The sequence below is a fragment of the Podarcis tiliguerta genome, assembly GCF_965153285.1.
Source record: "Podarcis tiliguerta genome assembly, chromosome: Z".
Lineage (NCBI taxonomy): Eukaryota > Metazoa > Chordata > Lepidosauria > Squamata > Lacertidae > Podarcis > Podarcis tiliguerta.
Window position 1 is genome coordinate 15,060,525 of NC_139553.1, and position 12,510 is coordinate 15,073,034.

General features: G+C 43.6%; 1 protein-coding gene across 6 annotated transcripts in view; it reads right to left on the reverse strand.

Annotated features, from left to right (window-relative positions):
* STKLD1 (serine/threonine kinase like domain containing 1) overlaps window positions 1-12,510 on the reverse strand; it is a 40,720-nt gene that overhangs the window by 263 nt on the left and 27,947 nt on the right. For all 6 annotated transcript variants that reach the window (XM_083423614.1, XM_083423618.1, XM_083423615.1 and 3 more), the window contains 10 exons: window positions 12,200-12,330; window positions 11,103-11,186; window positions 10,017-10,136; window positions 9,031-9,171; window positions 5,952-6,080; window positions 4,502-4,630; window positions 3,833-3,961; window positions 2,959-3,099; window positions 2,054-2,133; window positions 9-57 (listed from right to left, as the gene is read on the reverse strand). In XM_083423614.1, coding sequence (XP_083279740.1) covers window positions 9-57; window positions 2,054-2,133; window positions 2,959-3,099; window positions 3,833-3,961; window positions 4,502-4,630; window positions 5,952-6,080; window positions 9,031-9,171; window positions 10,017-10,136; window positions 11,103-11,186; window positions 12,200-12,330 — 1,133 coding nt within the window. The remainder of the gene's footprint in view (window positions 1-8; window positions 58-2,053; window positions 2,134-2,958; window positions 3,100-3,832; window positions 3,962-4,501; window positions 4,631-5,951; window positions 6,081-9,030; window positions 9,172-10,016; window positions 10,137-11,102; window positions 11,187-12,199; window positions 12,331-12,510) is intronic.

Consider the following 12,510-nt stretch of genomic DNA (forward strand, 5'->3'; position numbering starts at 1 on the left):
TCATTTACCTTTTTTCTGCAGTTTAGAGAGTGCCTTTTCTGCTAGAGCAACTATTTCCTGGTTGGGGAAATAAGCAAGTGTCAGATGCCAGTTTTTTTTTTTTTTTTAAACTTCTTTTCATTAAGGTAGCTCCTTTTTTATGCCAATCCTCCTATGACTCTTTCAGATGTATGCTATGTCCCTTTAAAGCTTGACAATTAAAACTAATGAATGCAAGATTGAAGTACTGAGTCAAAGGCCACATTCGTACCCTACATTTAAAGCACAACGGTGCCACTTTAAATAGTCATGGCTTCCCCCAAAGAATCCTGGCAAATGCAGTTAGTTAAGGGTGCTGCAAGTTGTTAGGAGTCCCCTTTTCCTCTCTCAGAGTGGTTCAACAGTCAGTCCCTCTGAAAGGGCAATAGGAATATCCTAACAACTTTCAGCACCCTTAACCAGCTACAGTCGCCAGGATTCTTTGGGAGAAGCCATGGCTGTTTAAAGTGGCATTGTAATGCTTTAAATACAGGGTGTTTTTAAATACATATTGTTTTTTAAACAAGATGCCAGGGGCGTCCTACCCATAGAGGCTAGTGGTGCAGGGTGCCAAGTTCTGGAGGGCACCAGGTGGAGGCTGGACACGGCGCCTCCTGGTATCAGCTCGCTGCCCTCACCTGACTCCGCCATGCTGCGCCAAAGCTGTGCCCAGAACCTCCATCTGCTGTGGCCACCGTGGCACAAAGCGTCCAGCCTCTGCCTCTTCCCCATTGGGGGAGCCGTCCTCCAGCCACTGCCTGCCTCCTCCAGCCCCGCCGGCAGCGCCGTCCTCCCTAAAAAACGGGAAGGGGGCGCCGGAGGGAGCTTTGCACCACGGTGCCAGATAGGCTTAAGACAGCCCTGTAAAGTGCCTTCGGTGGTACCCTGTTTTTTTGTTCCTGACACTCTAATTCCTTCACTTGTTTTCTCCTGGACCCAATCCATGCAGCCATTAAGTGATGTAGCATAGGGCAAGATGCTGCTGTGTCTCCTTTCTTTTCTCTTGCTACTTGACATGCTTAGAGAGGGCAAGTGAAGAACTCCCTGGGCTTACTACTGTTTTGTTACATTTCTACACAGCTCTTTGACCATTTAGGGATGGAGCCATGGTTCAGTAGTGTTTATTGATTTAATGTTTTTATCTCCCAACTTTCTCCCAAGTTGGGATTTAAGGTAGCTTCCAACCTTTAAATCACCATTATAAAATGCAAAGTTAATAAAAACAAACTACTTAAAAACCATAGGTAAAATACATCAAAACATGTGTAGAAGCAGCAATTAAATTAGGTTTGCCCAGACAGCAGCCCAGCAATCAGCATCGTCTGTGCCTGTGTTTCCAAAGGTCTGTTTGAATAGAAATTCTTTAACTTGCTAGTGGAGGGATAAAAAAAGGGAGCCACTCTAACCTCTTGGGAGGGAATTCCACAATGTGTGAATCTCATGTCACCACTAGCCATGCTCCTGATGTTGATGAGACCAAGAGAAGGTGCTCACCTGAGGATCTTAGCATCTAGGCAGGTTCATAAGGGGAGTTAATATCTGTCAGGTACTGGGCCAAAGCCATATAAGTAGACCACCTTGCTTTGAATGCAGAGGGCCCCAGGTTCAATCCCAGCATTTCCAGGTGGGACTGAGAGAGACCTTCCTGTCTGAAACCTGAAGAGCCACTGCCAAATCAGTGTGGACAATACAGAGTTTTGTGTTTCCTAAGTCCCCCAGGGCAGTTTTCAAAAATAAGCAAAATACACCATTCAGTAGGCTTTGCAGCTAAAAAGGTAGGCCCTCCTGAAGGGATGTGAGCCTTAGGTGCACAACAAGACCAAGCCCTGGAGCCAGTCCTATAAGATGCTGACTTTAAACAGCTGAGGAACAGAAGGCAACTTCCAGTCGTTTTAGTTTATTATTTTTAGCCCAGTGACTTTATTGTAGGCCAGATGCTATCATTTGTATTATCCCTTCTAGGTAGCTATAGAAAAGACAGGGCTTCTTACTGAAGTGTCAAGGTTGTCCACTAATCTCTAGCATCCTTGCTTACCAGACTAGATGTAAACCGGTTCTTCATTTCAGTCAGCATCTCAGTAATGTCCTGGGAAACCATCTCCAAAACTATTTCCTCTGCATTTCAAAAAAGGGAAGAATCAACCCTTGTTATGGAGTGAGCATTACTAATTCATTTCCCTGCCTTCTGTCTGACCTTCCTCAACAATGGTGGCATCCTATGATATCAGATGTGTAGTGGGTAAAGGGCCATAGTGATAGAGAATCTGCATGCAGAACATCCCAAGTTCAGTCCTTACTGGCATCTCCCGGTAGGACTGGGAGAAACTGGTGTCTGAAGTCGTAGAGTGCTTCTGACAGTCAGTGTAGACAATACAGAACTATATAGACCACAGTAGCCTGACTGGAAGCTGCAACAATTGCGCTAGCGGAAGCTTGTTATGCAGCAAATTGTGTAAGCAGGTTGCTGTAGCCTTGTGCAATCTATTGCCCAACAATGTTCCACTGGCACAAAACATTTTGCCTGTGGAACACATATACCACTAACTGGGTTGTATCCAATGCTAGTCCTGCTCAGAGTAGGCCCATGGAAAGTAATAAACATGAATGACTTGGGTCCATTGATTTCAGAGAGTCTACTCACTAAGTAAAACTTAGTTGGATACAACCCAGAGACTTTTAACTGGTTGCTACATTTGATACAACCCTTAGTGTTTTAGATTTCTAGTGCACTCCATCCCTCAAGGCTTGGAGTAAAAATTCCTTCTGATTGGGTTTGCTTGTGAGGGATGTTGGTAATTCATTAACCATTTTCACTTGCTCAAGGCTACCTTGAAAGTCCTTGTTTAAACATGGATTGGAACCCAAGGCCCAGATCCTTCTCCCCACCCCCTATTGGTTTGCAGAGCACACAGGCTGGGATTCCAAAGAAGACAGACTTGCCATATTTAAACATCTCATTAATCAAGATGCAAATGTTTTCCACAACTTCAGGATCCTCACGGTGGAGCTCATAGCAGTCTTTGAGCAGGACAATCCCGTTGCCCTTCTCATCGGTTACTATGAACCGGAAACCGCACAACTCTGGAAAAAGGGAGACAGTTTGTTAATCAGAAGGTTCCTGACCACCAGTCTTCCTCTGCAAACAATCTGTTGCCCACCTGCAATCTGGTGAAAGCTGAACCACTCTGACTTGTGAGTGCTCAGGCACAACCTTGCCATGCTCTGCGTCTATTAGCACTGGCTTGTGTTCCTCTGGGTGCCTTAAGAAATAGTTACTGGTAGCATCTCATGGCTTGGCAATGATTGTGTGGGACCATATTATTTTCATTAATTGGTTGTTTTAAAATTACACCCCTCCATAGCAATAAATAAATATCTAGGTATGTATTAAAAATACAGCATAAACACAGCCAGCAATCTGATGTGTAAAATATAATTTAACCTAGACCAACCCAAAAAGTTTGGATGCCTGCAAAAGTTTGGGATTGTTTATCTTCATGTAATCAATAAAACTAACCAGTCATCTATAAATGAGCCTTTGCACCTCTGTCTTTTACATAGTTGTATGTTCTTTGTCAACATCTCAGGACAGAATGCCAAACCCCTTTAAGCCATCTCCAAATCTTTCCAAAACATCTACTGGCAACAACAACTAGTCTGTCAGCCCTATCCACATCTCACTCAGAAAGTCCTGAATCATTCTGAATCATTGCACTGGTGCAGCGACTTGCACAGCAGCTCGTAGGATTCCACAGTTAATGTGCCAAGTAGTGCTGGGCACAAATGTTGCCCAACCCATCATATAGGCTATTACCAGATGTCCTCAAGAGGCTTGCCAATGCCAGACAGGCGTTCTTTGCCAGCACTGGCCTTTCAGGATGTTTCCGGAGAGCCTCCAGGATAAGCAAGGAATAGGGTTCATAATTAACTTCATCTATGCAACCTGGCGAGGAAAGGGGAGGAGGAATCCGGTTAAGCAAATGCCATTTTGATGACTTCCCACCCCTAACTTTGCTGCAAAGATGGGTGAAGAACTGTTAGGGTTTGTTGTTCCTGGTCTACATGAAATAATCAGAGAATGGGAATGTGCAATATGGCTTTTCTCTTTAAATTTTAAAGCTTCTAGCAGCAGGAGACAATTCTTTCTCGACTGATCATCTGCTGACGAATATTTAAGCAATCATTGTGGAATTACTCCACATTGGAGACTCTTCTGGAGTGTGCTTTAGAACGCACAGCTCAGTTTTGCATGGGTGTGTGTGTGTCTAGGGAGGCCTTTTTTGGGTCTAGCTAATTGGCACTGCCTTGGAGATGGGCACTGGGGGAAGATCAATCATGCGGAGCAAGTTGCCCACCATTGCCAATCTTGGTTGAGAAGCATGCTTGTAAGCTGTACTTTGAAATAATACCCACCGTCCCCAGATGGGGGAAGTTAAGCTCCTCTGTCCCACTACTATGGATGAAGCAGATCTTGAAAGCTCACCGTGGAGAGAAAGAGCCCAGAAAGCGCAGCATGCCGCCTCAGCCACTTCCACATCCTCAAGGTGCATGTGAAGGATTATAGAGACAACCTCAATAGCATACTTCAGGGGGCTTTCAGCCACATTGGTTGCTGCATCAACAGAAGAAGGCAATACCGTATGAGGTAGCAAATAGAAGACTGGCTTTTACAGCCTGCTCCTTCCCTAAAGCTCTTGGGTGGGCAACGGTAAAATGAAGCGAATACGTAAGCTTGGGGCTGCTAAAGATCTCTGTGCACTGAGGGAAGGCAGAACCAAGGGAACCCAGGCCAAGAGAGCACACATGCCATTAGCTCTCAGCTGGCATGAATGGATACCATCGGTCTTCGTTATCTATAATGTTTAGTGTTTAAACTCGCCACTTAATACTGAGCCAGGCTCAATGTTCTCGTATTAATTTACAAAGACCTGAACAAATTAGGCCTACGGTACCTCAGGGGTCACCTGAACCCTTCCATCTCAGCTTGTTCAATGAAATGATCTGCAGGGGCATCAATGATTGCCAATGAGCCTCAACAACTAGGGGGACAACAAGAAACCAAGCCTATAGATTCATTGGGCCAATCCTGTAGAATGTTGTTGTTTAGTCGTGTCCGACTCTTCGTGACCCCATGGACCAGAGCACACCAGGCACTCCTGTATTCCACCGCCTCCCGCAGTTTGGTCAGGCTCATGCTGGTAGCTTCGAGAACACTGTCCAACCATCTCGTCCTCTGTCGTCCCCTTCTCCTTCTGCCCTCCATCTTTCCCAACATCAGGGTCTTTTCCAGGGAGTCTTCTCTTCTCATGAGGTGGCCAAAGTATCCTGTAGAATAGTCTCTGACAATAAAGATTCAGCAGGCGCCTTCTGTTTCAATTCTTAAATACCCGCTGACAATGTTTGTAGTACACCAGGCCTAGGCAGGCAATTAAGAATATATCCTTCTACAATGGTTAACTGATGTCTGTTCTTAACTTTTTATGGTTCTTATTGTATAGTTTTATAATTTTATTGCTGTAATGCACTTTTTTATGACACGGTGGCATACAAATATTTGTATAAATAAAAATATATAAACCCAATAAATAAATAATAAGCAAAATATGTTTAAATACTTGCACGCTATCTTTCCATATTGACTTGAAAACCCAATGCAATTTATCCAATGGATTACAATGAGCAGATGAAAAACAGAGCAGGTTTTTTTTATTACGGGGGGGGGGGGGAGCCTTGAAAATGAAAGAGTCAGATGTAACAAAGGCCCAAGAAAAGCCCTTTAAGCAGATCTGCTCCCTTGCTTCTGCTTTTACTCAGGGCACACAAGTTATGACCACCAACATTTTCTGCCAGAGAGATCTGAGCAAGTCAACAAATTTAGGAAGCATTTTTCCCAACTGCAGAAGCCAACACGTGTTGCACATACACATACCTACCATGTACTACCAGACTCCAAATAACCCCACAGCAAGCAAGGCAGATCTCTTTGTCCTGGGCAAAGTTACCCAGAATGGTCAGGATGTCTGTGAAGACACCAACTTTCCTCAGGGTCTGAGCTGCAACTTCTGAAAAGCAAAGGGGAAAGCATTTTAATGGACAGTGGCTGTAACTGCACGAAGGCACTTGGATAACTGCACTAGTTCTTTTTTTGCACTCAGCAAATTGATGACAGCATGAAATGTAAGAGTTTTAAAAACATAACGAAAGATAGGGATCCCAATGTTATTTGACAATAGCATAAGGCTTTCCGCCTTTTCCTGTTCTATCTACTGGTACTTCAGCAGTTCCCAAACCTTTCTTTATCCCCATAGAACACTTGAAAATTGTGCAGGGGCTTAGTGGATTACTTAATGAATTTCTGTCTATAGTGGCCACTATAATGCCGCTGTACATGCTAGATGCTGTATGGTGTTTATTACTTCCTTTAATTTATTATCTATTGCCTTTAATTGTGTACCATAAAATTCAAATTGCAATACAATAAAACACAGTGCTAAGAAATAAAAATGGCAATTAAAATGCAATTAAAAATCAACACGAATACTGAATGTGATGGATGTGCCCTCTTCTGCCTTCAACCACAAATCTACAAGCATATGGAGGACTATCTGAATGAACAGTAGATCGGTGGCCATAGCTTCAGAGTGCCTGACCTAGTTATATTTTTTAATTGCTAACACCCAAAAACTTTACACACACACCGTTTTTTCTGAGACTGGAATTTGAATAGAGGAAGGTTCAAGGCCAAGTAATATCTCTATCCATTGACTCAGTTCCATGGAAGCGAAAATGCCAGTTAATGTATATTTTTTTAAAAAAAATAAATTTCTATACCGCTGTTCATCTGAGGATCATAGGGCAGTTTACAATATAAAACACAAAAATACATAATATATTAACAAACAAAACCAATAACCTTCCCTGGTTTAGATGGCCACATTTTAAAAAACCTGGGGGGGGGGGGAGGAATGTTTTTGCCTGGCATCTAAAGTTATATAACAAAGGCACCAGATGAGCCTCCCAGTGGAGAGCATTCCACACATGATGAGCTATCACAGAAAAAGCCTGTTTTCATGTTGCCTCCCTCCATAGGACCAATCAGACTGCTGCATTTTGGATCCTATTCAACTCAGTACATAACAATACCTCTTGTAGGGGCACACAAAGGGGCACATGAAGAAGCACCATAGATGATAATCACAGGTTCTGGGTCAGTTCATATGGGGAGAGGTGGTCCTTGAGATAATTGCAATTCTAAGTCATTTGAGGCTTTATAGGTGAAGCCAATGCTGTAAATTGGATCTGGAAACTGAATAGCAGACAGGGCAGGTAGGTCAGGATTGGCTCAAACTGTCTTGCCCTGGTGAGCAAGCTGGCTGCTGAATTCTGCACCAGCTAAACTTTCTGAACCGTCTTCAGAGGCAGCCCTACATATAACACATTGCCGTAATCTAACCTAAAGGTTACCAGACACAGGCAACAGAAGTTAAGCCTTCCCTGTCTAGACTGGGGCACAGCTGGGTCACCTGCCAAAGCTAATGGAGGGAATTCTGCACCATCGAGACCACCTGAGCCTCATCCAACAGATTCAGAAGTACTCCCAAGCTGTGTACCAGTTCATTCAGAGGCAATGTAACTTGATCAAGAGCAGGCAACCTCTCATCCATCTGATCTAGCGAACCACCCACTAACTATGCCTCAGTCTTATCTGGATTGAGAGTCAGCTTGTTGGCTCTCAGCCAGTCCATTACCCAGGCAAGTGAAGAGTTATTTGGCCAGTGGTCAGATGCAGCCCTCCAAACATTTTTATTTGGCCCCTGGGGTTCTCCCCAGGCCACACCCCTCATCAGCCCTGCTTTGCACCCTCCCTGAGTGTTTTTGTCTGGCTGGAATGTGCCCTTGGAACTCTGATAATGCTTCTAGCATGCTTGGATGAAAGCTGGAAAACGTGTGTGTATGTGTAGAAATGCTGCCCCTGTTCACAGCATCTGCCACCAGTATATGGCCCCCAGAAGGGAAAGCAGCCCTCAGGCTAAAAAAAAGGTTCCTCACTCTACACATATCGTGTGTGCAGCTGAGATTTCCAGCTAAGGGCCTGTTCATACTTCCATTTGTCATGTGCCTAGAAAGCACAGGTCAGAGCAGTGTTCCGCTTGTCCCATGCTTTCTAGGCATGGGTCCAAGTGGTTTTCCATTTGCCCCACCACTTTCACCAGGAAAACCCACTCTTTACTGCTGAATCAGAGCAAACATCAATCTACAGAAAAGCCAATTGATTGATGTTTGCTCTGATTCAGCAGTAAAGAGTGTGTTTTACCAGTAGAAAGTGGTGAGAAAAGCAGAAGCATGAGCAAGCCCTAAGCATCTGTTGCTGTTTACACAGGGGTGTGGAGTACTTTAAAATGCCCTTTGCATCATTCTTGGCTCAAGTGAGAGTCTAGTTAGAGAACCCTCAAGCCACTAGCTGTTCACCCCTAAAACAAAAAAAGCTGCCTTCTCACTTACCATCAAGGCAGACTTTGAGGGAGCAGCTCAGGTCCCCTGAGAAAGAGGGTCCCCAAACATAGCAGGGCTGGCTGTGTCTACATTTTGTAATGAGTGAAATAACACATTACTATCCTGGGGTTTGTCAGCAAACACTGATCATGTACACACCATATATTTAAAGCACAGGACTTCCCAAAAAGGATCCTGGGAAGTATAACTCTTTACAAAATCACAGAATTGTAGAGTTGGAAGGGACCACAAGGATCATTTAGTTCAAACCCCTGCGTTGCAGGAATATTTTGCCCAACATGGGTGCTAGAAATTATAGCTCCATGAGGGGCAAACTAAAATTCCCAGGATTCCTTGGGGGGAAGCCATGACTGTTAAAGTCCTGTAAATGTGCTTTAAATATATAGTGTGAGTGCAACCATTATTCCATTACTTACCAGGCTCCAGGTCCAAACTCACCACTGCTTTCTGGAGTAAAGGCAGAGTTACAGTGCTAAACTAGGGCAGCATTGTACCCACCATTAGTCGACATCATCATGAACAATGTGCAAATCATCCAGATCAACTCTTTGTTGTTGAAATGAATTCTCATGGAGGCTAACAGGCAATCGAGTATGTTTTCGGAGGCTAGGAATTCAATATTCAGGTTCTGCCTCATGGCTGCCAAAAGCAGAACATAAAGCAAGGAGGCATTAGATGCTTTAGATGCTCATTCCAGCATCTTATCACAAAGGTGCCAATAAAAAAGTGATGGTGACTGGTGCCTATTAGGACAGGGTGTAAGGCAGGGAGGCCAACAATAGGGGGAGCCACGGCCAATGACAAGCAGAGTCAACTCATTCCATCTGCCTCCATGCTGAATTTGGTAATTTCTTATAAACCACTTAGAGGTTTTACTATAATCAAGCAGTCTATATGTTTTGTTAAATAAAGAAAAGGGCAAGTTTGAAGGAATTTGCTGGCAGACAGGGCCACCCCCTGGGACATATCAGAAGAAAGGCAGGTGGGGTCTAGCTGAAGGCAGATTGAAGTTGGTGATGCAGTGCTCCATTTGTCACAGTGGGCCAGCCTCCACTGCAAAGAGAACATCTCTTGTTACATAGACACAAGACTGGATTCAGGAACAGTCTCTGGCCTGGTTCACACATAATACTAAACCATAGCCAATGTTAACCATAGTGAAAGCTGAGGTGTCTGGCAGATGAGCACGTAAACTTGGTTTATTACATTGTCTGTGCCCCTCCTGCTTTTAAAGAGACACAAATCAGAAGAGCCACTTTGTAGCTTTGGGGCAAGTCAACATCTAACGGTTAAAAAAAGAGGTCAAAGAACATGGTAAGAAGTAGATTAAAGCAAGTTCAACTTAGGTGAAAGAAAACGATAAGAACAGCAAGACACTCTGCCAATAATTTGAGACCTCCGAGTATAGGGTAGTATATAAATTAAATAAATAAATAAATTTCATAAAATTGGTATGGAACTCAAACATTGCTCATCACCCTTACCTCTGCTAGTGATTTCAATCAGCAAAGAATATCCAGCTAACTGTACCTCAGGAGAATCAATGTGATTCTTCATTGCAGAGGTAACAAGCTCCGCTAATCCAAAGAAGACTTTTAGACTGGCTGAGGGGAAGAAACAGAAGCTATCATTATTATTATTTTAATCTGTTTCTGCTCTTCCCTTATAGTTTTAAATTTTTAAATTTTCTTTGCATGGATGCTGGGAAATGCAGATATATGGATGTGGACAGAGGATGATGGCCTACAGCACTTCTTCTTTAGGGGTTGCCACTTTGCTGTGTGATCTGGGAGCAGTGACTATCAGCGTGGCTGCAGAACTTACAAGGTATCGCATAGCAACTGCATAAGGCTGGCAAAGCTGCTTTCTGCAGGAACTGACCGTACGATTGAGTTACCCCGTGGGAAACATAGATGCACAGCCAATCCAGCCAAGTATAACCAGAATGGTGACTTCAAATCTGTTTTCTGCATAGATTGGCTGTACAATGAAGTTCTTGATCACACAGCCAATCCAGCCGCATCTTTTCCTGCTCCCCATGTAACATATGGCATCAGGTATGGGGCAAGTGGGTGTGGTTTGGGAGGGAAGTGGCCAAAAGTCAAAAGTTCCTCACCTCTAATATAGCTCATCTCCTTAATCACTCATGGTTTCTCCCAATCCTTGAAATGTTGCTGGAAATGCAGTAAATCTCAACCCCACTGGTAGGAGCTATGGAACATGCAATTAGCACGATGCCCCACTCTTATGACCAAGATAAGCCTTTCCCATCCAGTTTGGCTCTGAACAACACCCCCCTCCAAACAGAACTAACATGCCCAGGGCTTTTTTTCAGCTGGAACTCACCGGAACGAGATGAGGGAGGTGTTCATGGTGAGTTCCAGCACCTTTTTCTACAAAAATAGCATTGTTTATGCCTATATTACAAGTATAGCAGGGGCAGGCAGGAGAAACCTCCACATTTGCACTCTCTTTGGGGGGATTTCCCACTCTGACTCATGCTCCTTATGGAACCCCATGCATCAGTTTATAAGTATCCAATGAGAGACAGCAGCACAGTCAAAGCATACCCTTTCCTTCTTTCAAGAGGACAGTTAGACGCTCAATGCACTTTTCTTGAGCTTCCTCTATGTCCTGGTAAGACAGCATGAATTCTGCAGGAGACAAAATAGTAGCACCTTTCTGTGAAATCCTTCACACACACACACACATAGATGGGGGGGGGGGAATACACAGAATTGTATTCTGTGCTAATCCTACTCAGAGGAGAATCACTGAAATTAATGGACCTAAGTTAGCTGTATGACTGGTAGCACTAGCATTGGATACAGTTCATAGTTCTTCAATTACCCTAGTAAATGCCTATAAATGTGCACAGGTTAATGTTTTCTGATAATAGCAGCATATAATACCCATGGCTTGTCCAGTATTGATCCTACTCAAAGTAGATCCATTAAAATTAATGCCACAATGAATTTTGTTGTTGTTGTTTAGTTGTTTAGTCGTGTCCGACTCTTCATGACCCCATGGACCAGAGCACGCCAGGCACTCCTGTCTTCCACTGCCTCCCGCAGTTTGGTCAGACTCATGCTGGTAGCTTCGAGAACACTGTCCAACCATCTCGTCCTTTGTCGTGAATTTAGGGTTATTCATTTCATGGGTCCAACTTTGAGTAGAACACAGTTGGAAGCAACTATATGTCCACAGCCTTCCCACACACTTTACTGGGAATACGTGCCCCTAGTTTCGGTGTGTCTACTCTCTGAGTATGACTAACACTGGATACAAACCCACTGCATTTAAGGGCATGAAACATCAACTGCAAATCCCTGGATTAAGCCTTAGTTTAGCCACGCCCTTACGAGACAGCTTGTGAGTACCTCAAATGCAGAACATTTTCTGTCACCAACCCATCTGCCTAAAACAAAAGGATTATATGGGGTTTTAATGGTTTCAGATCAGATTATCTGCATGTTTCTGTCATTGGGTGTAAAGGAGAAGGGGTTCAAGGCATCAATAAAACAGGGACTTTGTTTGGAAGTGGGGATACATCTGAATCACTTTGAGAGTCAAATGCAGCCCACAAACAACCCCTCATATATGACATTCTTTCATATTCCCAAGAAAGCTACAAGCCTCTGTTTCAGAGCTGCTTTTCCAGCATTACCTAGAATAGTTGGGATCCCACCATTGAGTATTAAGTCCAGTAATCCTGGAGGCAGAGTCTTCTTCACCTTTACTAAGGGTGACCCAGCAAGAATCAGGCATTCTCTGATAAATGAATTGTCAGTCAGCTCCCTAAAGTAGCAAGAGAAGTAGAGTGGAATAAATTAGTTTAGTTTAAAATATGTACATTGTGTTGAGGGTCCAATTTGGGCTGAAAGGTGAGTTAGAAATGTAAAATAAGCAAAATAAAGGGGAAGGATTATTTAATTGTTAAAGCTGGGCATTCATTTTGAGGGATCCTGATTTCTCTTT